At 38.9% G+C, this 26,474-nt stretch overlaps 1 protein-coding gene across 5 annotated transcripts in view; it reads right to left on the reverse strand.

The window, feature by feature from the left end:
- Window positions 1-2,507: 2,507 nt before the first annotated feature.
- IWS1 (interacts with SUPT6H, CTD assembly factor 1) overlaps window positions 2,508-26,474 on the reverse strand; it is a 45,244-nt gene continuing 21,277 nt past the window's right edge. For 2 of the 5 annotated variants that reach the window (XM_055087345.1, XM_055087347.1), the window contains exons 4-15: window positions 26,263-26,452; window positions 25,650-25,707; window positions 20,124-20,221; window positions 18,806-18,956; window positions 17,253-17,335; window positions 15,504-15,633; window positions 14,489-14,606; window positions 11,297-11,408; window positions 10,666-10,722; window positions 8,345-8,456; window positions 7,721-7,878; window positions 3,385-3,474 (exon numbers count right to left, since the gene is read on the reverse strand). In XM_055087345.1, the coding sequence (XP_054943320.1) occupies window positions 7,750-7,878; window positions 8,345-8,456; window positions 10,666-10,722; window positions 11,297-11,408; window positions 14,489-14,606; window positions 15,504-15,633; window positions 17,253-17,335; window positions 18,806-18,956; window positions 20,124-20,221; window positions 25,650-25,707; window positions 26,263-26,452 (1,238 nt within the window). In that variant the 3' untranslated portion in view covers window positions 3,385-3,474; window positions 7,721-7,749. Of the gene's footprint in view, window positions 3,475-7,720; window positions 7,879-8,344; window positions 8,457-10,665; window positions 10,723-11,282; window positions 11,409-14,488; window positions 14,607-15,503; window positions 15,634-17,252; window positions 17,336-18,805; window positions 18,957-20,123; window positions 20,222-25,649; window positions 25,708-26,262; window positions 26,453-26,474 lie in introns of those variants that run through there. The other 3 variants (XM_007127064.4, XM_007127066.3, XM_055087350.1) reach the window with 3 other exon arrangements.

Below are 26,474 nucleotides of genomic sequence, written 5' to 3' on the forward strand. Positions count from 1 at the left end.
CAGAACTAGAGAAAAGCACGTGCCACATCGAAGAGCCCACGCCGAAACGAAAGATCCTGCATGCCTCAACTAAGACCTGATGCAGCCAAAAAAAAAAATTAAAAAAAAATAATAATAAAGAAAAAATTAAAAAAATAGAATTACCATACGATCCAGCAATTCCACTTCTGGGTATATACTTGAAAGAATTTAAAGCAGAGTTTCAAAGAAATATTTGTATACCCATATTCATGGCAGCATTATTCACAATAGCCAGAAGGTGGAAGCAACCCAAGTGTCCATCAACAGAATGTATAGACAAAATGTAGTATATACATGACAGAATATTATTCAGCCTTAAAATGAAATTCTTTCACATGCTACACCCTGCATGCAACTAAGACCTGATGCAGCCAAAAAAAAAAATTAAAAAAAAATAATAATAAAGAAAAAATTAAAAAAATAGAATTACCATACGATCCAGCAATTCCACTTCTGGGTATATACTTGAAAGAATTTAAAGCAGAGTTTCAAAGAAATATTTGTATACCCATATTCATGGCAGCATTATTCACAATAGCCAGAAGGTGGAAGCAACCCAAGTGTCCATCAACAGAATGTATAGACAAAATGTAGTATATACATGACAGAATATTATTCAGCCTTAAAATGAAATTCTTTCACATGCTACACCATAGGAGAACCTTGACGACATTTATGCTAACTGAATGAATGATCCAGTCAAAAAAGGATTATGTATGATTCCACTTACATGAGACATCTAGAGTAGTCAAAATCGGAGACAAAGTAGAATGCTGCTTGCCAGGCTTGGAGGAGAGGGGAATAAGGAGTTACTGTTCAATGGGTACAGCTTCAGTTCTGCAAGCTGAAAAGATTTCCAGAGATGGAAGGTAGTGACTGTTGCACAACAAAGGGAATCCTTGTATTGCCACTAACTGGATACTTAAAAACTGTCCTGTAAGATGGCAAATTTTATGTGTATTTTACATATTCACATACAACTAATTTCCCAAAATTAAAATTAATCAACAATTAAAACTTTCTTTTAATTGAAAAAAAAAAGCGATTCTGCATCACTACGTCCAAGTGGCCAAAGTTAACACCACCAACACTGGGACAAACTAAAGGTCCTTGTTTTGGGGAGAAATATGCATAAGTATTTGGGGATCAAGAGGCAAGCTGTCAGCAAATGTGGCAAAACGTTAACACTTCATGTATATAGGTGAAGGGTATATGGGAGTTTACCACTTTTGCAACATTATTGTAAATTGGAAGTGTTTCCAATTAAAAGAAAAAAGACTATTCTCAGCCAATTTTGAGACTTAAAATGAATCACACAGCAACGGTAGTTTATATAGAAACTAGCAATTTTTTAACATTTTGAATTCCCCAGGTATGATTATCACTTTAACACCTGGCACCATCAGTTTTACCCTAGATAGGTGAAATTTTCAGATGACTGGAGCTTATCCCATTAAATGCCAGAATGGTGTACTAATAACTTTAAAGTCTTTTTTAAAAAGTACTATTTTACTTTTCCTGCTTAGAATTTTTAATGATCAGGGTCACCAACATCTGTTTCAGTAGATGGCTGTGTTTGTTTTGTTCTCACGAGTGTTTCTGAGGGTATTAATATAAAGCAAAAATGACATTGCAGAAAATAGTTGTTTTTGCATCTCCATCTAGTGGTTAGCTATTACCTGATATCTTTATGTACCTGCTTTTTACAACTATCACATTTGTGCTTTTAAATTGTTGAAAGTAAGGGTAAAGAGATCCTCATTTTCTTATGAGTAAAGGGCACAAACTTCATGATTTTTTGGCTGTTCCAAGGCTTTTATCGCCAATAAGATTCTCACGTGTTTTGGAAAATCAACATTGCCAGATAACCCTTCCCCAATTTGTATCATAAGATTTCTATAATTAAAATCAATTACTTACTCTTGGATTTAGTCATCTTGACTAACAAGAGACTTCTCATAAATAAGTTTGCAGAGACTAATAAAATGACTTTAAAGTATCACAAAATAGAACAATATAGCCCTAAGCAATATTATTCTCTATGTCAACTGCCCAGCTGCTTATCAGCAATTACAGTGATTTTTAATTATGCCCATGTTTCCTCTAAGACAGTATTTCTCAATCTTCTTTTTCAGATTGTAGGACGCCCCCCCCAAGGAGAAAACAAATTTAATTTAAATCAAATAAAAATTTCCTTAACAAGAGAAATACTAAGAAATAAGATTTTGTCAGTATTTTGTTTCAACCCCAGTAGGATACTGCAATTCAGTTCTGACACTGACCACCTGAAGTCAGCACTGGACCCCACAGGTATAAGGGCTGTCCTCCACGAGCTGCCGGCACTGGAGATGATGGCTCCAAGTGGAGTCCATCCCCACTTCTGACCGACTAGTTACTAGTTCTGACTAATTTGCGGGTTCCCACAATCCCCTCACATTCAAGAATTTGCTAAAATGACTCAGAACTCAGAAAAGCACTGCGCTTAAAATTAGTTTTATTGCAAAGGATTCAAATGAGGAGTACCAGCCAAATGAAGACACACACAGGGCGAGGTGAGGTCCGGGAGGAAACACAGAGCTTCTGCACCCTTTCTTTGTGGAATCAAGGCCCAATCGCCATTTCAGCACGTTAGTGTGTTCACCAATCAGAGCCTCAGTGTCCGGAGTCTTTAACTGGGCTTCACTTTTGGACATCACTGATTACATCACTGGGCAACATGACTACGTCAATCTCCAGCACCCCCCAGCCCCCAGCCCATGAGGCCTGCCCAAAGTCCCGACCCTCTAATTATGTGGAACGCCCTTTCTGGCGACCCGCCCCTACCCTAAAGCTCTCCAGGGGTCTACCATGACCCACCTCATTCGCATCACAAAGACGCCCCTAGCACCCAGGAATGCCAAGGGTTGGAGGAGCTCATGGTCGGGAACCAAGGGTAACGACCAGACAAACCACACCACGGCTCGGCAGGCTGCACTCTGAAGGGCCACAAACCACTGTAATATCTAACATTTTTCTGCACTCACCAAGAACCCATTTCACCCCCATGGAGAATGCATCCTCGAAGACAATGAAGAGACAGCCCCCCAAAACCAGAATGGAATTTTATTGTGTAAAGTTGATAGAAGTACGACTAGTATTCTTCTGTACAAAGTGCACACAAATGGTTTTAAATATAACTGAGAGAAATGCAAGTCCTATGACAACATTTGATACAAGCTGAATCATTTACAGGTACACTAAAAAAGTTTTTAAAATATCATCTTTCTCCAAAGAGTCCATTGCGCATTTCTTAAAAGCAGAGATATGGAACCTCCCAGGCAGTCACAAGGGCATTTTATTGCCCTCGATGCTGATTTTTACTGCGTGTGCAGATCTGCTTTTTTTCCTGATGTCTGTGAACTTTCTCATCTGTTTATCCAGTCGACTGATACCCTTCTTGGAGGTCCCCTGAAACTAAGAGTGGGGTAAAAATTAAAGAGCAAATTATTGAAACACATAACACTTAGTTTTGTCTTTCGTCTTCTTCTATCTGAAAGTCAGCAGACAGAAGAGCTCTCAGCTCTGGAATAACCAGAATAAGCTTTGGTGACCTCAGGAACAACAGAGCAAGTATACACAGCAGTGTTAGAAAAGCATATTAAACTCTCTCAATGGAGAATAATTTTGTTCTTATCTGTGCCTTACTTTCAAATTTTGCCTCTAGTCCATGGAAATTTGCTAGAAGAGAGAAAGAGGGGTTAAAACTGAAACTACGATCCCCCTAATTCCATCAGATTACATTTTGACTGTATGCTTCTCCCTTTCAAAGACCAAATGTGGAGGTGACTGCCTGACATATACACCTTCAAACAGTGCTGGCATAAAAAATAATGATCTTCTAAGGCAAGGAAAGTCATCGAGAAAAAGCCTGAAGCATAATGAATGAGGTTAGAACGCTAGGTGCTTGCTGGCACTCTAGTTTCCGATTAGAAACTAGTCAGGATTCTGTAACCCTGTACAAATGATGCCCCTTGCCTGAACTACTTCCAGGACTGCTGGGAGAAGTGAATAAGATAATAATAACAAATACAAGCACAGAGGCTAGCACACAACCGGCGCTCAAAATAAAAGCAGCTATTATTGCTATTACTACTACTTTGCAATCAATTAGTTTGACACAAAAAGAAACGTAAATTAATTCTCTTGAACCAAGGGGCTTTATACTTCTTGCATCTCTTTCTGCTTGCCCTTTATGTTTAAAGGTTTGCTTGTTAGGTAATTTCTCTTCTACTTTGAAAAGACTGTGTCTTGAAAAGGTGTGGTCTCCAAGAAATTGACACCTTTTAGAAGTGTTGAAAAGGCCTGACATTTATGTCAGATCAGGGCAAACTCTTCTTGCTGGCTACAGTAATCTAACAATTCCAATCTTTACGACTGTCGAGTGGTTAAAAAAAGATGGGATTTTCTAATTCTTCTCCCCAGATGTTTACTACTGAATCACCTGTGAAGTTCAATTCAAAGAATGCTAAAATAAGGTGGAGACCAGGAGACACTCTAGGGTCGGTACCAGGGTGGTGAAGTTCTTTTGAGTTGGGGAGACCTCCCCCAAGCCTTATCTCACCTCTGGACTTGTCTTCCACCTCAGTTATAAGCAAAGACCTCTAAGTCATTCTTGAACAAACGCTGCATTGATCATCCATCCTAGATTTTCTACATACATCCCAATTCCAAATACTATTTTATATCAATTTTAATACTGGGCACTAGTACTCTGAGGGAGCATAAAAATTCATTATCAGATGAGAAAGTTATACGACTATCACCCTATGCATATGCAGTACCCCAGATTTCTAGACAGTCCCAAATATCTGACTTCCTTTCAGACAATGTGCCCGAATTTTAGTACCTGCAATCAGTCCACAGTGGAAGTCTTACCTGCTCAGATCTCTGCCAACTGCCCAACTCCTGGCAGCTCTACCCATCAGCCTGGACTTCTCCTTGTCCACTCCCAGGACCTTCTCTAATAATTTGAGCCCTCTAGCCTCAGCAACTGGGACATGCCCAGGCTGTGGTGACCTAGTCACAGCTTGTATGACTTGTATCTGGCAGATGCCTGGTTACCCCAAGCCTGAAAACACAGAACTGAGTACCTAGCCTGTCAAATTCAATGACTTCTCTCTTGATTTGTCAACCCTACACCACTTCCTTAGGACAGTAAAACTGTATGCTGCACTGCTTTATCAGCGAAAAACCAAAAGTAGCCTAAAAGATTAGCAAGATGGGTTTGCTTAAAAAAATATGGTACAATCATATTACAACACAATATTAAGTCACTGAAGAATGTTAACTCAAATGAATTATTACCATGTTAAGTAAAACACAAACCCAACAAGGTATAAAAGAGTATGATCACAATTTTGCTTAAAAGTTAAAAACCAAAAACAAAAAGACACCACCACCTCCAACAGAACCCTCTCCAAACCAGTAATAATGTTTATGTACACATATATAAAGAAATGGAAAGAAAGAACCCAAAATGTTAATATTAAGGTGTGGTGGGATTACAAGCGACATTAATTTTATTTGTGCTTTTCGTATTTAAAAGTTTATATAAAAACATGCACTGCTTGTGTCATTTTAATGTTATTTTAAAAGCATTCCATGGAAAAAATTAGCATATAAACATACAATGTAGCACAGGTTACTGCATTATTTAGAAGTGAAAAATCAGAAACCATAGAGGAATGAATAAACAAGTTATATATTCACATGATAGACTATTATGCAGCCATTACAAATGGTAACTCTATAAGGTGGTTTAATGAGAAGTGATCAAAATTCTATACAATATAATTTTAATTATATTAAAGTATCAATAGAAAACAACGCAAAAATTTTATCAAATTGCTTTTGAGCGGTGAGTGATTTTTCTCTTTATAATCTCAAAATTTTCTACAATTATAAGCAGAAAAAACTAAGTTTAAAGCATTACTGAAAATACATGTAACACATCAAAATTGTTAACAGTGGTGACTTACACAGAGGAAGAGCAGGACTTTGGGAATGGGGTTTATTCTCTAGTATATTTACTCTCGTAATTTCAATAATAAAAATTACATTTAAAACAAAAAGAGTTTCAATTGAAAGCCATTTACTCACTCCAATTTTCTTCTTGGGAAACATGTTTTCTAGTAACACTCATTAGTGTCTGTGCAATGTGAAAGCCTTGAGTGAATATGTAAGGAACCTTCTTGAACAGGAAAAGTGTCAGGTGGTTTAAGGACAATTTACTGAAATGTAACATGGGACTACCAGCCCCCAAAACATGCCTTATTATTATTTTTCTTTTCTTGACAGAGCTCTATGAGCCAGACACAGGCCAAGATAAATACCAGCCCGTTTTGATCTGGGGAATGTTGGGGATGAAGGAGAAGAACTCTGCTTGAATTCCCCTCTCGTCACGCTGGTCACCTCTCGCTCTAGCAGCAGGCTGGGCCACCTCTGCCCACCTCCCCATCACCTACAGGGAGGGTGGGATCAGAACCAGCGACACCAGCAGACAGGCACAGGCCCTTCCAAAGAATACTGGCCTCTAGGATTTTTTATTACGTTTTTCACTGCCCTATTATAGTTCTTGATTCTCAAAACAGTGTGCTGGGGAAGAAAATGTATTACGAAAGAGAGGAATAAAAGGATGGAAGAGACAGTGAGAAAAGTAACGGTAAAGAGAAACAGGGGTGGTGGGGGGGAAGGAGGGATATCAAGGGACATGGAAATGGAAAGAAGAAAAAAGGGAGGAAGGGGACTTCCCTGGTGGCCTAGTGGTTAGGATTTCACATTTTTCACTGCCGTGGCCCGGGGTTCAATCCCTGGTCAGGGGACTGAGATCCCGCAGGCCCTGAGGTGTGGCCTAAAAAAGGTGGGGTGGGAAGAAAAAAGGGAAGGAAGTAGAGATGAAGGAATTCTTAGCACTGAACCAGTGCTCTTCTACCCTTTGTTTATTCTCATTAAGTAAGACTGTGTGCTTTGTTTTGATAGTAGCTTAACAACAAAGTGAAACGGCAGGAAAGTGAGTGTGTTGGAAATAGCTGCCAAAGCAGGACTCATGGAGGAGTCACAAAAGGAAGGCAACACACTCAGACAGATGCTCAAGAGGGCACTGCCGCAAAGGCGCCACCGTTAACCTCCGAGCACAGCAGGTCAGTGAGTCTGGCTTTATGAGTGTTTCAAAGTCATCTTCATTTCCGACCATGAACTGAATATGTATTAATTAAATTTATCTCCTAAATATTCAGTGTCAGGCTTTATGCAATGAGCCCTCAAATGCAGTTACTGAGCCACTGACAACAGGAAAAGAAGCCACCTCCCTTTCACCAAGACGGTACTAACCAATTTACACGCCTGTAAGGGAGACCACTAGGATTCCAGGCCCTAACAAAAACCTGTTTAATAAAAAGGGTACCAGTCAGAAAGACCAAAATGCCTAGCCGTGAGGTAATTATCTATTAGTCTCTAGGGTACTGATAAAGGAAGGGAATCCCGTATCAATTTTTCAATATTCAAGAGGACTAGAATGTCACTAAGTGCCTGTTAGGGTCATTATTTCATAAACTAAAAGTGGTCCCGGCCTTTTCTGGTTAAGAAAGCACACACACACTGGTTTTCACTCTAGCTGCTGACAACTCAAGCCCATGCGCAGAGCATGCTTCCTTGGGGATACCTCCCGGATACGCTCTGGTAGGGCCGGGCCTACAGGGGCATCCTGTTGCCTTCAATGCTGAACTTGACAGCACGGTGCACTTTGCTGAGTCGTTTCTGTTCTGCAAATCGCCTCTTATGCTTTTCCAATCGGCTTAGGCCCTTTTTAAGAATACCAGGCTAGAAAGAGTAGTTTGAATGGAGAATAAAAAAAGATTACTGAGAAGCAATAAGGATCACCGAATAGTATTTACAGTGATGGCAGAGGAAGTGTTTACCCTAATAAACACTTCACAACAGAATTACTTAAAACAGCTGAATAGAAAGGGAGGGGTAGGTTGCAGAAGCAGGTGAGTTTTGTTTCTCAGGGTTCTTAAAAAAAACGACTGTACCAAAACACTATAGGCTTCAAGATTCAGTTGAAATAAAGGGATTAATAAGAGGAAACTTCCCAACTTGATAATGTTTCTTTAAGTCTGAAGTAAACCTCATCAGCAATAAGTGATCTGGCTAGATAAGTGACCAGAAAATAGCTCTCGTCAAATCAGATAAACCTTAAGAGCTGTTAAGGGTTATTAAACACAAAGTAAAAGACGAACAGTAATCTGCATTTCAGATCCACCTTGCTGTCCCCCTGCTTGCTTACCCTGGACGACTCCATTTCCACATTCCACTTGGGCCTGACAACATAGTCCTTGTTCGAGGGCATGGGGACCCTTGCCCGGGCACAGAATCCAGGATCTCCAGGTCTAAGAGCCCTGAGAACGGGAAGAAGAGCATGCTGCTATGTAGCCAACCACACCTGGGTCCGTCCCATTCGGCTGCACATCTGTGTCAAACCTCCTCTGCCCTCCCGAAGTCACACTCCAGCATCCTGCTGTCTGTCTTAGACGGCCTCATCATCACTCACACTGCTGTACCAATGGCTCAACTTCCCCCTCAAAGCCAATTTCCTCTGCATTTTCAGGACTCCTTTTCACCTCTCCTCAGCTTCAGATATTAATTTCTGTAATGCTGAAGAATGTCATATAAATGGAATGATACACCATGTAACCTTTAGAAATTGGCTTTATCCACTCCACATAATGCCCTTGAGGATCCAACCAAGTTGTTACATCTATCAATATTTTGTTCCATTTAACTGCTGAGCAGTACTCTATGGTATGAATATATTATGGTCTGTTGAACCATTCATTTGCTGAAGGACATCTGGGTTGTTTCTGGTTGTGGACTATTACGAGTAAAGCTGTACTAATGGACAGGTTTTTGCACAAACATAAGTTTTCATTTCTCTGGGATAAATGCCTGAGAATCTTGTGCAAGTGCTAGGTTGTATGGTGGTTGCATGTCCAACCTTACAAGAAACTGCCAAACTATTTTCCAGGGCAGCTGTACCATTTCACCCGCAGCAATGGATGGCTTCACATACAGTAACTTTTATGTACAAATTTGAGAACTACCATGCTAGACTAACGTAAGACTACCATCCTTCAAAAGTAAAGCCTATTTGATGTCTGGGAATTCGAATCATTCAACCTTTAGGTAATTATCCACCTCAGTGGTAAACAGAGGGTGGGTATTTGCGGGGGTGGGGGAAGAAGAGGAAGAGAAGGCTAAAAAATTCTAAAATTGTTTCTATTCCCTTGTATGGTTTACTCCATTCTTAGTATCAAGCTTCTGTAACTTTCATATACGTGAACTGAAACTTCTATAACTTTCATATACATTAACTGACTAGAAAACCTCCCACAGCTCTTATTTTTCCCCTGAAGCCACTGTCAGCACACCTATCCATGAGCAAACAACACTGCTCCCTCCAGCTCACTTCTCGCTCTCCTTTTGCGATCTGGGTGCTGCCTGATTGCCAGCCCTCACTGCACAAACCCCCGTGAAGCCTACCCTCCGCCACGGCCCCCTCCAGCGTGGCCTCATTCTCCTCTGGGTTCTCCTCCAACGTGTAGGACCACATCTGCTCACTGGCCTTCACTGGCTACACCCCTTTTCAAAGGGTTCAGTTTATTTCTTACTCTGTACTCTCTTGAGTCAACAATCTTTTCTACGGAGGTAACTATCAAATCTATGTCTCTAGCCCAAATTCCAGTTCTAAGCCCAGGATAATTATAGGACTACCTCAGTCACCTTACATTTAATATGCTCAAAACAGACACCATCTATGTCTTCACGTCTACTCCTCCTCTCCACTCTAGTGAAGGGTAAGACCATCATCTGTTACTTAAGTTTAAAATTCTGGTTGGTATCTTCAACTCTAGCCAACTTTTCACCCACCAAGCCAGACTCCTGGCAGTTGGACACCTGCGAGGGCTCCTCAACCTTCTGCTTCTCCGTTACAGTCTCAGTTTAGCGGTATCACTGCCTTCAGTTCCTCTGCCCTGCAACCCATCCTACATCGTGCTACCAGGAGAAGCATTCCAAATCAATCTGACGACTTCACGTCCATGCTCAAAAACTTTCTAGGAAACCACAAAGAGAAGTGAGAATTCCTCATCTTGACTTAAAGCATTTCAGAATTTGGTCAACATCTGCATTTCCAACCTTATCTTCCACCACCTCAGGCACCATACTACTGCCCAACTACTTGCCATCCCTAAAGCAGGCCTTGCGTGCTTACCCCACATCTTTGCTTAAGCTCTCTCCTTTGCCTACAATCCCTCTAAAGACTCTGAGAGAATGGACTACTTTTAGTTTGATTCTGTGTTTTCAGAGTTTACCAGAGAGCCTAGCACATAGCAAGCAGCAACAAAATCTTTATTGAATGAACTATTTCTCAATCTTCTTATAACCTCCAGGGCACCCACAGAATGTGAATATTCAATAAATACTACACTAGGAATCATCCCCTGGCAATGTGAACAGAGCATTATTTCATTTGCTATTTTTCTTAAAACAAAGCAGCAAGCAGAACATTCCCAATATAGTCTACATTGAAAATCAATACAAAAATCTTACTTTTCCTCTCCTGTCAGCACCTTTTCCAAATCTCTTCGGGGTGTCTGACCACCAGTGCTGGGAAAAAAATAATTGATGAGATATTAGGAAATGTCAGGACCTTATAACTAAGGAAAAAAGACCAAAATGAAATATCAAACTTAGACCACCGTTAGGTCCTTTACACTGGATCAGGGAAAATAATTCCTAATATTGTATTATAAAAGTACTACTTATTTCAATGATCATTTGCACACCAGGTTTCACTCACCTGTAATAACCCTGCCATCTTGGATGCAACTACATCCAGTTTATTGATACAAATCGAACATTTTTTTTTTCTCTTAAGGATCTGGAAATGGGACTGAGAAAGTTTTTTCTGCAAGAGGCTGGAACAACCTAAGCAACCTCCAGAATGGTGGCAGAGGCCAGATCCAACCAGAAAAGCCTGGGAGGGGAGGGGGTGTGGAGCTTCACTGTACACTACCACATTTAAACTAAAAAGGTATCATGAACTACAAGACATATCGAGCAGAGGAAAGACAAAATCCTACCATCTTGTAGCTTTCTTAATGACCTTAATTACCAACCCCCCCCCGCCGAGTTACCACAACAATAACGTTACCACTTACTCATACCTGTTCCCTCCTACCTGTTCATTCTTCGCCGTTGAGGCATCTGTTCTAGGTCTCTCTGCTCCCTTTCTTCTCTTGTCATTCCTTTGTAGTTTGAGGTAAGACCAAATATAGGCCGAGACCATTCATCTACAACAGAGAAAAATTAATTATTTAGCCCATAAAGTAGCATTTCTACTACCATTCTTTGAAATAATCGTACCCTAGTGTAATGTCATACTCTAAGCATTAAGAACATTCTTTCCTTAAAGATAACATTATTTCAGGACCATTTGTAGAATAAACACAGCATGATACCAGCATCACAACTAGCTCCAGCTGATTCAGAAAATTCAATATAAAAAGATCACTTAAACCTGTAATCACCACAGAGGCTTAAAGAAAGTAACATCTAACTCACTTTGATAGTCATCAACTAGCTGTGTTATTTCATAGACAGTTTAATTTCTAAATTTAGTCTCTTGAAAACAGAAAATCTTGTGTTTTTTTTAAATTGAAGTATAGTTGATTTACAATATTTAGTTTCAGGTGTACAGACAGCATAGTGATTCTTTTTTGGCAGATGCTTTTTCCATTATAGGTTATTATCCCCTGTGCTATACAGTGTATCTTTTTTTTTTTTTTTGCGGTACGTGGACCTCTCACTGCTGCGGCCTCTCCCCGTTGCGGAGCACAGGCTCCGGACGCGCAGGCCCAGCGGCCATGGCTCACGGGCCCAGCTGCTCCGCAGCATGCGGGATCCTCCCGGACCAGGGCACGAACCCGCGTCCCCTGCATTGGTAGGCGGACTCTCAACCACTGCACCACCAGGGAAACCCTATACAGTGTATCTTTATTGCTTATCTATTTCACGTATAATATTTTCTAACTGTTAATCCCATACTCCTAATTTGTTCCTCCCCGTTTCTCTCTCCCCTTTGATAACCATTTGTTTTCTATATCCGTATGTCTGTTTCTGTTTTGTATACAGATTCATTTGTATTATTTTCTAGATTCCACATATAAGTGATATCATATAGTACCTGTCTTTGTCTGACAAGTACTACATGATATCACTTATATGTGGAATATATATTTCACTAAGCACAATATTCTCTAGGTCCATCCATGTTGCTGCAAATGGCAATATTTCATTCTTTTTTATGGCTCAGTAGTATTCCATTGTATATATGTACCACATCTTATTAAGCCAATTGTTGATGGGCATTTGGGTTGCTTCCATGTCTTGGCTATCATAAATAATGCTGCTATGAACACTGGGATACATGTACCTTTTTGAATTAGAATTTTCATTTTTTTTCTGGATATATATCCAGGAGTGGAATTGCTGGATCGTATGAAAGTTCTACTTTCAGTTTTTTAAGGAACTTCCATACTGTTTTCCATAGTGGCTGCACCAATTTACATTCCCACCTATAGTGTAGGAGGGTTCCCTTTTCTCCACACCCTCTCTAGCATTTATTAGTTGCAGACTTATTGATGATGGCCATTCTGACTGGTGTGAGGTAATACCTCACTGTGGTTTTGATTTTCATTTCTCTAATGATTAGCAATGTTGAGCATCTTTTCATGTGCCTGTTGGCCATTTGAATGTCTTCTTCAGAGAAATGTCTATTTAGGTCTTCTGCCCATTTTTTTAATGGGCTTTTATTTTTTTTTTGATATTGAATTGCATGAGCTGTTTGTATATTTTGGATATTAACCCCTTGTCGGTCACATCATTTACAAATATTGAAAACAGAAAATCTTGAAATTCCTCTACTTTTTTACTCTAACCAAAAACAACTCCCTTATTACTCATCAAAATGGTCTAAATCTTTAAAAATTACATTTTGATAGTGCAGGTGTAGGGTCTGTACTTCACCAAGTCTAAGAAAGCTGCTAAGATGATCACACAAAAAAGTACTACATGCGCACTGTTTAGCCAGTAAAAGTCCAGAGGTGCCAGCTGATGTCTCTGTTCTTATCACTGCATTGTATCAAAACAAGAAAGGACCTTTACAGACAGAACACAGGTGTTGTCAAACTAAGAAGGAAGCAAGGAGTCTCAGGGGAGTCTGTATCTCTTTAAAAACTGACCTGCTGTCCCCAACCCTGGATTCAGAATCACCTGTAGTACATCACAGGTACCAGTGGGAACAGTCTGCTTCTCTCTTGCCTAGGGCAAAAAGAACTTCGAGAACCACTGCATCAAAGCATAAAAAACTTATTGTTTTTTTTTTTTTTTTTTTTTTGTGGTATGCGGGCCTTCCTCTGTTGTGGCCTCTCCTGTTGCGGAGCACAGGCTCCAGACGCTGCATTGGCAGGCAGACGCGCAACCACTGCGCCACCAGGGAGGCCCCAAAACTTATTGTTTAATAGGCAATAAACTACAGATTATTAATAAGATTGAAGATATAACACTTCTCTAGTTTATAAAAAAAAATTAAATTTCTCTAAAGGCTTTTGATAGTTCTTAAACATTCAATAGAAAAATAACTACTGTATTCAGATACAAAAGTAGTTACTATTTCAAATTAGTCTTGAAGTTTAAAAATTTCTTTCCAACACAAAGCACAGGAAGAGTTAAGGAGGATGTTCATCGCATGTGGTGTTCATAAACAATATGGCAACTGAGTAAATGAATTTCAGTTAGATTCCTCTGGATTTCTCTGTTATCATTAAGTAATAACACACAAAGGCTTTGGAGACCATTATAAAAATAACAACAATAGCAGCAGTGGCTAACATTTCTTGAAGACTTACTATATTCTAGGCACCATGCTTTACATATACCTTCTCACTTATTCTTTAAGACAACCCAAACTAAACACATAATTCTCTGTTTCACAGAGGAGGAAACCAAGGCTTAGAGCTTAAATCACTAGCCCAAGGATATGCAGTAAGGTAGGTGGTAAATCTAGGATTGGAACCCAGGTATGACCGACTCTAGGGCCGACATTCTAATCCCTCTCTCTACATGCTCTTGATCCATTAGAAAAGGCATCAATTTACTTGTTATATACTGGATAGCATACTTAAATATACTGAGAAGCATTTTAAGTCTAAGGGAAAAAAGCTTAGTACCTATAAGAAGGTATCAAAAAATTTTCCTACTCCATTTCATTGACTCATTTTAAATGAAAATTGGTAAAAATATAGTTAGCTTTTATATATACATGTCTCTCTATATACATAAACACACCAAACGAAAAGTAAAATGTACATACTGATTAATTTCCCTGCCATGTCCTTGTTGGACCTTGATTCCTTGGGGTGTTTATAGAGATACATCACTGCTCGTCCAATCCCACTATGCTTCAGGGTCTCCTGGCTCACACTAGGTAGCTGGGGAACATAAACACAGACATACATATTAATCATTCTGAAGCTGGGAGTCCTGCCAATCTACTCTAGACGGCCTGCAAGACCTGGTTCATTCACAATAGAACAAATAACAAAAAAGCTCTATTTTCAGGATCTACGGACACTGAACACAAAGGTACTTTGTGTTCACATCAGTAGTTGAGAGTTCAGTACTACCACTGAGGTGAAGTAAAACTTAACAGTGTGAGAAAGTGTGAACTAAGCATCCTCAGAGGTTAGCAGCTTAATAAATCAAGGGTCCTCTCAGGCCTCTGAACCAAACAGACCTAAGTCTGAACCCAACCACAGCCATCTGCTAGCTATGTGACCTTGGACAAGTCAATTAACTTCTCTGAGTCTTAATTTCCTCATCTGTAAAATGGAGATAATACACCTACCTTGCAGGTTTGTTGTGAGGAATAAATGAATCTATATATTTAAAAAACACCTGGCACATAGCAGGTTCCTCGGGAATTCCTTCAGAAGTTAAGTAGCTTGCCCAAGGTGTCTCAGCCATACAAAGGTGGCCCAGATCAAGATTCAAATACATGCTTATCTGATGCTGAAGCTGGTGCTCTTTCTACTTCAAGTGCCTCCCTACAACATGCCCACTACTATACTACTCGTCTCAGATAAACCAGAGCTACTCCAAGATCTTTTTTCCTTCAATACCACAGTCACACGAAGTTTTAAAAGGCCTTCCTTTTATGCTCATTTTATTCGGTATGTTCCTAATAAACACACCTAATAAAACTCCTCTTCTGATAGGCTGTGGCAGAGAGAATGTATAAATATATGGCAAAATATAGAGGTTATGATAATACAAACCACAGTAGATAATTAATGAAGAGCAAACAAGCCAGATTATCTGCCTCTGACCTCTTGCAGGATCTTCAACAGCTCTTCTCGAATCTTTAGTGCCGGCAAACTCCTATCTGGTAGAGGGGAGAGCCATTCTTTGATGGCAGACATCACACCACTGTCAATAAATGTTTCTTTAAGGTCCTGCCTGTAATAATAAGAAGAATTAAAAAAAAAAAAGTCAAGTCTATGAATGTTGATTCTATTGTAGCTTCCTTTGAATTTTCTTACAGATTTAGTGATGTTTCCAAAAACTGCTTTTAAAAACTGACTCATATACATTATTTACTGAGCACCTATTCATAGACTTCAACAGCCAATATGAAATTCAGTTCCTATTTTCAAGAAACAAACAGACTTGATAGGTAAAGATGATGTGTTAAAGGGAAAAAAACACACCAAATTACACAAGGTAATGCTGATATGAATGGTACAGACTGTAAGAATAATGAGCTTTAATTATTACAGCTAAAAAAGAAAAATGTTTAATCTATGAGAATAGTGATCCTCAAACTGTTTCAAATAAGACAGAACCCAGAATTGTGCTATTCTTTGCAGGACACCAGGGAGAATACCATTCTCCTAGCAGAAAAAAATCCCAATGAAATACTGATACTATTCAAATTCCATTTTATGTACTAGAATCAATTATGGTAACAGGGAACGTGACATTATATATATGAAATCTGGCACAGATAATTTTGTCTGTTGGGATACAGGTAGCAATCTTCTAGTAGAAAGTCCTAGACCATATGGCTGGCTCACTGGTGTACTAATGCATTTCTTTAGCCATCAAAAGAAGGCTACTGCTGAGTTCAAGGAGAAATCAAAGTTGCTCAGGAATGTGAGCAAACCAATGAAAGAACCTGCAGAAGGACCAGTGACATAATTCATGATATAACAGGACACATGAGTCTTATTCAATATGTGCTTCAAGTAGTCTCCCAGGATTTTTGCTCTGTTCTCAATCACATTGGGAAAAAAGATGCAATTTTACCAGACTCTAAACAGTGTATAAAGAACAAAATAAGTGGTTTCCAAGTTTTTCTTTCATTAATAACAGTTTGTTATTTGTTCTGTTTGCATCATGCATCAAAGTTTAAGAAAAATTTGTGATGAAGTAATAATCTAGGAAATTCTATTATTATTTTTCTGTAAATTGACAGAAGGCAATCATTCTTTAATCTCTCTAGAATACTAGTACATAGCTTGAATATCATTCCATTAAAAGGGAACACTTTTTCGGACTTCCATGGTGGCGCAGTGGTTAAGAATCCGCCTGCCAATGCAGGGGACACGGGTTTGATCCCTGGTCCAGGAAGATCCTAACTGCTGCGGAGCAACAAAGCCTGTGCGCCACAACTACTGAGCCTGCGCTCTAGAGCCTGCAAGCCACAACTACTCAAACCCTCACGCCTAGAGCCCACTCCGCAACAAGAGAAGTACACGGGTTTGATCCCTGGTCCAGGAAGATCCTAACTGCTGCGGAGCAACAAAGCCTGTGCGCCACAACTACTGAGCCTGCGCTCTAGAGCCTGCAAGCCACAACTACTCAAACCCTCACGCCTAGAGCCCACTCCGCAACAAGAGAAGTCACCGCAATGAGAAGCAAGCACACCGCGATGATGAGTAGCCCCCGCTCGCTGAAACTAGAGCAAGCCCGCGTGCAGCAACAAAGACCCAATGTAGTCAATAAATAAGTAAACAAACAAACAAATAAATAAGTAAATAAATGGAAACACTTTTTCAAGAAAACAGAATACTTACTTCTTAAGGTGCATGACCACAGTAGGTAATAATGTTAATTTTTTCAGTGCTGGCTTTTTTTGATTATTCAACTGTCTGTCTTCCTATCCAGGAAAAAAAAGATAGAAGAAAAAAAAAAAAGGAAAAAAGGGCAATTGTTAATAGCGAATTATAACCACTATAATTCTAAACTTTAAATATAATAAAGAAGCAATTTCTCCGAGACACTACATTTTTTCCTACAAGAAAGAATTACATAAAGAGTAGACTTTCTGCAGAGCCAAAACCCACAAAACTATTAGAATAATTAGTTTTAGCAACTACAAATCGAGAGAACAATTTTAATTTAAAATATTGGCATAACTATCAAGTTTTCAGAGTTCATTCAAGGTACAAATTATACATGGAAAAATTTGGTTTATCATCACGCATAATTTTGCAGTTATGAGGCTTGTAAGAAAGATAAAAGAATATGCTATTAAAAAAGAGTTTTAGTATTTGCTTGGGTATTTTTTTCCTACTTTTTTTTTTGCCAGGCCACACAACTTATGGGATCTTAGTTCCCCAACCAGGGATCGAACCCGGGCCCTCGGCAATGAGAACGCAGAGTCCTAACCACTGGGCGACCAGGGAATTCCCCCTACTTTTTTAATTATAGAAAATTTTAAATTCTACAGACATACAAAACAAAATAATACACTCCTGTCATGTACATTTCAACAATTAAACACGCATGGCCAGTCTTATTTAGCTATCTCTCTAGCTACTTTTCCCTTCACCCTTGAATAATTTTGTAACAAATCCTAGACACACATCATTGGATTCATAAATACTTCAGCAAGTGTCTCTAAAAGAGCAGGACTTGTTTTTAAACATAATACTTGGGCAATTTTTAGAATTTGAGCAGAATTTTTAAATGCAGCGAGTTAAATGCAATCATGTGATCAGAGACAAAAGAATAACACACACGTTTATAACATAATAAGTATGAGTTTATAATTTTTTGAATGTGAAGAAACATCACTGTGGTAAACTAGCAGAACCTGAGAACAAAATCACTCCCCCATAAAACCAGCAAACCAATTCAGCTAAAAAGGCCCATTTTACTTAATACTTAGTCTTTTTACTTTTTTCCTAAAACACACTACTTAAAAATTAAAATTATTTCCATGCTTAAAATTTAGAACAGTAAATGCTTATTATAAACAAAAACAAAGTATTTTTAATGTAGTTTAAGCAAGGATTAAGTGTTAAAAAAAAAAAAAAAAAAGGCGGGAATTCCCTGGTGGTCCAATAGTTAAGATTCTGCACATTCACTTCCGAGGGTCCGGGTTCAATCGCTTGTAGGGGAACTAAGATCTCATAAGCTGCACGGCGAAAAAAACAAAACAAAACAGGGACTTCCCTGGCGGTCGAGCAATTAAGACTCCATGCTTCCAATGCAGGGGACGCAGGTTCGATCCCTGGTCTGGGAACTAAGATCCCACATGCCTCGCAAACAAACAAAACAAAAAAGGCCACATAACCAATTATGTGGGAGAAAGACAGATGAAGCTAGAAGTGACCTATCTCACCTCAGCAGCTTCATTCATCTTGACAATCATGGCACTCACAACGTCGTCGGCATCACTAATAAAAGTACCACCATCACGGTTACGCCTGCGCTTGCCACTCATGCTCTTTTTCCGCTGCAACATCATCTCAAAGTCCGACAGAAAGTCCATGCTAAGCAGTAACCCAAAATTAAGTGAAATATAAATTCCCTTTTAAATACACATTTTCTTTTATGACAGTTAAGAACCACCAACTTTCTTAATTCTAACTCAGTGAAGTGCTACTTTCTTTTACAGTGCAAGTACTTTTAAAATTGCTTTTAAAAAAACAAGTGATCATAAATTTTATGCTCAACTTCCCAACAGTTACACATTAAATACTAATAGCCCTACACCTTCGTACACTATGTTCATGCTTACATGTGTTAGCCTGAAAAACATTTCAAATTTCAAGTTTTGCCTGCCACTCCATGGTTCAGTTTTAGTTGCACTGCCTTTTGGAGGGGGGGGAAAGAGTGGTTTTCAATTATCTGAAAATTTTTGTCTTATACAGAATAAGTAGGAAAAAAAAACTGCTGTTTTTTAGTGATAAGAAGTATAACTCTCAAAACATAATGTGACTGAGATAAAGATGGAGATCTACAAATCTGCTAAGACCCTCAAAAAGACTTCGTAGTTTTCACCTGAATCTTTACACTTAACGAGGAGCTACTATGCTCTGCCTCTAACGAGGAGCTAATATGCTCTCTGCCTCTATCATATAAATAAGATGATACAGTTTATAATTTAATTTCCAAAGGTACTGCCAAACTCATTCAGTTTAATTCTTGCATGTCACTAGGAATTAAAGCATCATCTTTATAAACAGCACCTAACAAATCATTCTATGTCACCTTTCATGACACTAGATTCTTCTGAACATAGAGTCCAACCATCTCATCAAAACTATGTGAAATACAATCAAGGAATATTTTGTATCTAAAACTTCCCCCCGGGACCCCCAAATCAGCTTTCTCTCTCTCTCTCAAAAAAAGTTTTTATTAGGTTATTTTTCAGAAGAACTTACTTGGTGAGATAGATATAAATTAAAAGCCTGGCAACCATACAGCCCTACAAATTAAGACAGTTGAGCACAGGGCAAATGACAGAAAAATAACAACAGCAAATAATTTTTGGACAGCATTGTATACAGAGAAGTAGATGGGAGAACAAAAATGGAAGATTCTTTCCTACACTTAATCAGGAACCAAAATAAGAAAAACAAAGTTTGTTAGTCTCTACCTTCATTTCTAAAGTTCTCTTTAACAAAGTCCTTTTTAAAAAAATAAAACAAACTTACTGTTTTCCTCTCTTTATGTTATCATCAGAATCTGAATCTTCTGCTTCTTTTACCTGTGTTTCACTTTTTTCTTCTTCCAAATCTTCTTGGTTAAAACCCTAAAGGCAGGTAAGTTAGCTGGAGTTATCGCAACCTCATTACAGACTCTCTTCTATGTAACTGCTCTTAATTTTTTGCATTTTTAAAGTAATACATTGATAAAGAATAAAAATTAAGTAGATATCAAAAGACATACAGCAAAAAAGCTCCCTCCCACCCTAGCCCTTAGTGTTATTAGTTTTCTTGTCTCCTTCTTCATTTTTAAGGCTTTAGATGATTTCACCAAATAACTGCAACCATTATTTAAACATTTCCCTAATGACATTTAGGTTTGTGTATTTGAAATTTTGAGAAACATCGCAAACTGTCTTCTATAGAGGTTAAACCAAATTAACTCTCCTTCCAGGAAAGCACAAATGCACCTGTTTCCTCACCTTCCCACTACTACAGCAGGTTATCAAGCATTGATATTTGCAATCTCTGGACTGAAAAAAACAAAAGGCATCTCTGTAGCTTTCTTTGCATCCTCTTATTATGAGTAAAGCTGGGCATTTCTCAGGTTTCAAAGCCATCTGTTGCTATTTCTCTGTGAACTCTCAATATCCTATGGCCAGTTTTCCGTTGGATCTTTGTCTTATTGGTATGGAAAATCTCTTTAAAAATTAGGGAAATTAGCGCTTGCTACATGACGGGAACTGCACAATCCTGACACCTGTACAGTTTGATTTTGTTTATGGTAATGTTTTCTGGGTATAATTTTTTTTTTTTTTTTTTTTTTTTTTTGTGGTATGCGGGCCTCCCTCTGTTGTGGCCTCTCCCGTTGCGGAGCACAGGCTCCGGAAGCGCAGGCTCAGCGGCCATGGCTCACGGGCCCAGCCGCTCCGCGGCATGTGGGATCCTCCCAGACCGGGGCGGGAACCCGATTCCCCTGCATCGGCAGGCGGACGCGCAACCACTGCGCCACCAGGGAAGCCCCTGGGTATAATTTTTAATTTTTTATGTAATTTAAATGGTCAGTCTTTTCTTTATAGCTTCCAACTTTCATGTTATACTTAGAAAGGCCTCCCCAATGGTTCCCCTAGTATGCTGTTTTCTACACTGAACTGAACCCATAATCAAGTTGATGTCCACTCTCCACACTAGAGAAACATATCTTATGCTTGTAAAATGTTGCTTAACTGAGTATAAGCCCCATGAGGGCAATGTCCAAACAATCTCTGGCATACAGGCTCTCAAATATTGAGATGAATTCTTTTGAATTGAATGAATTCTTGAATGAATTCTTTTCTATTTTCTTTAGGTTTCTTTACTACTTTTCTACCATCTTGAATTAGACTCTAAATTCATCTACTTTCATCCTCTCTTGCTTTAGTAATCAAAGTACTGACTTCTTTTTTAACACAACAACTATTTAACAAGTAAGTTTTAAATTTGGGGGTGGCAAGGGTGCTTTTATGCGCTAATTTTGTTACTAATTTTTAATTTCATTGCATTCAGAAAATGTTGCCTATAGTTTGTACATTTTGCAAAAGCTTGATTTAAATTTTATATGGAAATGCAAAGAACCAAGAAAAGCCAAGACAATCTTAGAGAATAACAACCTTAAAGGACATAAATAGCCAAATATCAAGGGTTATGCATTAATGGTGCAAGGATAGACCAATGGAACAGAAAAGATACTTCAGAAACAGATTAGAAAATATATACATACTCGATTTACGACAAGGATGGCAGAATAGTGGAATAGGATAGTCTGGTTCAACTAGATACTACAAATGAGGGGCGGAAATCTTGACTATCTCATATATACTGCACACAAAAACCCATTCCAGGTGGACAATATAACTAAATGAAAAAGATAAAATAATCAAGCTTCGAAAGAATAACTCAGGAGAATATTTTTATAATCTTGGGGATAGGCAAAAATCTCTTACAATTCAAAAAACTTTCAACATAAACAAAAAGACTGGTAAAGTTGATTTACACTAAAATTAAGAACTTTTGCTCATCAAAGACTACATTTAAAAAGTGAAAAGGCAAGCCACTGAACAGAAGATATTTTTATCTTTTATAGTCTCCAAAGGGCTTATATCTGGATTATATAAAAAGAGACACTTCTCTTTTCTCTCTTTCCTGGTTTTTTGGTCTTGATTATTCCATTGTTTACACTCCTCTTAGATTATAGATCTGTTCATTCTCTTCGCAGTTCTGTCAATTTTTGTTTTGCTTATACATATTTAAAGCCATATTACTAGGTACATGGCTAGGTACAATTTTAAACCCTTTTTTCAATATAAAGTGACCCTCTTTATCTCGAACAATGGTCTTTGCCTTAAAGTCTACCTCGTTGATATTCATATAGCTACGCCAGTTTTCTTTTGGTTAGTGTTCGGAGAGAGTACCTTTTTCCATCCTTTTATTTTCAACTCTATCTTCTGTTTCAGATGAATTTCAAAATTAATATATAGCTGGTTTTTAAAATCCAGTCTTTAATTTGTCCTTTAATTGGAGCACTTAAAATATTTCAGTGTGATTTCTGATATGATCAAAGTTTATATCTGCTATCTTACTATGTACTACTTCCTAATTGTCCCCCTGTTCTATATTTCTTTTTCTCTTTTCTTGCTTTCTTTTGGATTGACTAGCTTCTATTATTTCATTTTTCCCTCACTATTAGGTTGGAAGTTACACATTCCATTAGTCTTTTTAGAGATTACAATGCACATCCTAACTTACCAAAGACTACTAACGTACTTTTACATACATTTGCAAAGACCTGTGAACATTTCAATTCCACGTAAGCACCCAGTTTGTTACTGCCGTCATGTTTTAATTTTATATGCGTTTTAAACCACACCAGACGTGACTTGTTTTGGATGGGCACTGCACATTTAGACCTAGCCACATGCTTTTGTTGCTCTTTTTTCCTTCCTGCATCCCTGACCTTCCACTCGAGATTTTCTTTCTCCCTTTAGTATTTCCTTCAGTTGGCATTTTGGTAAGGTGAAATAAGCAGGGAACCTTCATTCCTGAAAAGAATTTTTACTGAATATAAAAGAACTTTAAGTTTGCAGTTATTGGATTCTATTACTTCTGTTGAGAAGTTAGCTGTTAAAATAAGTTGCCTCTCTGAATGTAATATCTTTCCCCCTTTGGCTGCTTTTAAGACTTTCCTGTTTTCTTTGGTTTCTTGCAATTTTCCTGTGGTGTACTGGGTTGGCCAAAAAGTTCATTCAGGTTTTTCCGTAAGATGTTACAGAAAGGGACTTCCCTGGTGGTCCAGTGGTTAAGACTCCACGCTCCCAATGCAGGGGGCCCGGGTTCGACCCCTGGTCAGGCAACTAGATCCCACATGCACGCCGCAACTGAAAGTCCAAGTGCTGCAACTAAATATCCTGCATACCACAACTAAAGATTCCGCGTGCTGCCACTAAGACCCAGCGCGGCCAAATAAATTAATTAATTTTAAAAAAAAGTTACGGGCTTCCCTGGTGGCGCAGTGGTTGGGAGCCCGCCTGCCAGTGCGGGGGACACGGGTACGGGCCCTGGTCCGGGAAGATCCCATGTGCCGCGGGTCAGCTGGGCCTGGGCGCCACAGCTATTGAGCCTGCGCTCTGGAGCCCACAGGCCACAACTGCTGGGCCTGTGTGCTGCAGCTGCTGGGGCCCGCGCGCCTGGAGCCAGTGCTCCGCGGCAGGAGAGGCCCCACGGCAGGAGAGGCCCCACGCCTCAGCGAAGAGTGGTCCCCGCTCGCTGCAACAGGAGAGGGCCCGTGCACGGCAGCGGGGACCCAGTGCAACCAGAAGTAAGTAATGGATTAATTAATTTAAAAAAAAAAGTTACAGAAAAACCCGAACGAACTTTTTGGCCACCCCAATATTTAAGTGTAGATTGCTTTGTTTTTATCCTGCTTGCAATCTGTAGAACTTCTAGACTCTATGGCTTTATGAATCATTTCTTTAAATATTGTTTCTGATATATATACATATACATTTCCCCCCCTCTCCTTCTGGGATTCCAAGTCACTCTGTTAAACCTTCTCATGTATAATTTATGTTTTACATTTTCCACACTAATATCAATGCTTCATTCTACATAGTTCCTTCTATTTATTTAGTTAGTTAGTTGTGGCAGGTCTTAGTTGCGGCAGGCGGGCTCCTTAGTTCCTTCTATTTATTTATTTTTTAGTTGCGGCAGGTGGGCTCCTTAGTTGTGGCATGCAGACTCTTAGTTGTGGCATGCACGTGGGATCTAGTTCCCTGACCAGGGATTGAAACTGGGCCCCCTGCATTGGGAGCGCGGAGTCTTAACCACGGTGCCACCAGGGAAGTCCCTCTACATAGTTCCTTCTAACTTACCTTCCAGTTCACTCATTTTCTTTTCAAATACGTCTAATCTGTTGTTAAACTCATCCACCAAGTTTTTAATTTCAGTTACTGTATTTTCACAGTTCCAGAATTCCTACTTGGTTCTTTTTAAGGTATTTTTAAAAAACTGTTTGCTCTAAGAAACTTTTCAATCCTTTACCTTGCTAAACATATATATTTTTTAAGGCAATATCTAAAATTCCTATATCTAGAGCCCCTAGGTCTATTTCTGTTATCTGCTGTTACTATTGTTTCTTTTTAAATGTTACAGATAAGTGTGTACTGTGTATTTGAAAAACTACAGAAATAATTTGAGGTCTGTGATGACGTTACTTTTGTCCTGAAAGGATTTCTGTTTGCATATGTCAGGAGCCTGAGAGCCAGCCAATGGTTTAAGAATCACTGCAATCAAATTTCTGAGACTGAGGGTCTCTATGTTGCTAGATGACTCAAAGATGGCCTAAAATCTGAGCAAAGGCTATTCTAACTTCCAGTTCACCCTTAATCCTAGCAGTCTCAATTCAGAGCATGGGGTTTTCAGGGTCCCCTAACCTCAGCAGTCCCCGAGCTCCCAGTTTTATCTCTTAAGCCTTGAGGCAATCAAAAATAAATTTAGCCTCTCAGCTTGAGTAGATGAACATCCCAGAAAAAGCAGTTCTAAATGCTGAGCTTATCTCTTTAGGTTTCTATCTTTTGCTCGTTTTTGGCTTAGTAATTCTTTGTTATCTAGTTCTTATGATGATGAGCAGATTTTTTAAACATTTTGTCTAGCTTTTGTAGTTGTCCTTAGCAGAAGGGCTGGTCCAAATTACCTCATGTGCCACTGCTATAATCAGAAGCTCCGTAACTACTGTGATTCTTTCTCTTTAGCATTATAAAGCACGTTTCATTGTCTCTTAATGTGTTCCTTCCTCCCTTTAATTCAATTTTGCCCGTTATTTTCCTTTTATGTCTTTGTAGACCCTTTTATTTCACTTTCTGAATACCTTTGTTCTAGATTTTTCTACTGGATACATCATAGCTATTTATTTCTACTTATTGGAATCTCCTACTAGACAACCACTGCCATAAAAACAAAAAAAGCAAAATCAAAGAGGAAATCTTTCCATCTTATACTTACTGTAAATTCTTCCTCCTCCTCATCACCAGATTCTCCAAATATGTCTGCAATAAGATTTCTAGAAAAGAAATATAAAAAACTTTCATTTGCTTTCTTCTCATTGCATAGGAATCATAAAATATTTTTCTAATAGGGTATAATTTAGTAACAGTAAAACATGCAGATCTCAAGGGTCCTTTTCAATGGGTTTTGACAAAAGCACACATTCACGTAACCATTACCCTAACAGAACAATTCCATCTCCCCAGAAAGCTCCCTTGTGGCCCTTTCTAGTCAGTCCCCCCATCAACATCCCAGAGGCAACCACCACTTTGATTTCCACCACCACAGATTAGTTTTGCCTGTTCTTGAACCTCACATAAGTGGAATCAGATAACATGTCTTTACTTCTTTCACTTAAAATAATATTTTTGAGGTTCATCCATGTTGTAGCATGCAGCAATAGTTCAGGACCTAAAATCCTGAATCCCCCAAGGTCACGAAATTAGGCAGGGTATATTGTATTACATCTCAACATGGAATTTTAATACAAGTTTAAAAACCCTGAAAGACAAACCCCTCTCTCTACCGCCTTGTATGAACCCTGGGAAGTTCAGATAACACTGTCACTTACTCTTCTTCATTCCCTGACTCACTATCACTCCCAAACAGGTCCTTCTCTTCATTTTTCTTATCAGACAATTCTTTCCCTGCTTCTTCTTCACTGTCAGATGCTATCGTCTTCTCTCTTTTGCCTGATTTGTCTGATATAACATCACTGTCAGAGTCATCTACGTCAGAGACAACACGACTCTTCTTTGATGCTGTTGAAAGAAAAAAATCATC

This window comes from Physeter macrocephalus, chromosome 2, assembly GCF_002837175.3.
Source record: "Physeter macrocephalus isolate SW-GA chromosome 2, ASM283717v5, whole genome shotgun sequence".
NCBI classification, from domain to species: Eukaryota; Metazoa; Chordata; class Mammalia; order Artiodactyla; family Physeteridae; genus Physeter; species Physeter macrocephalus.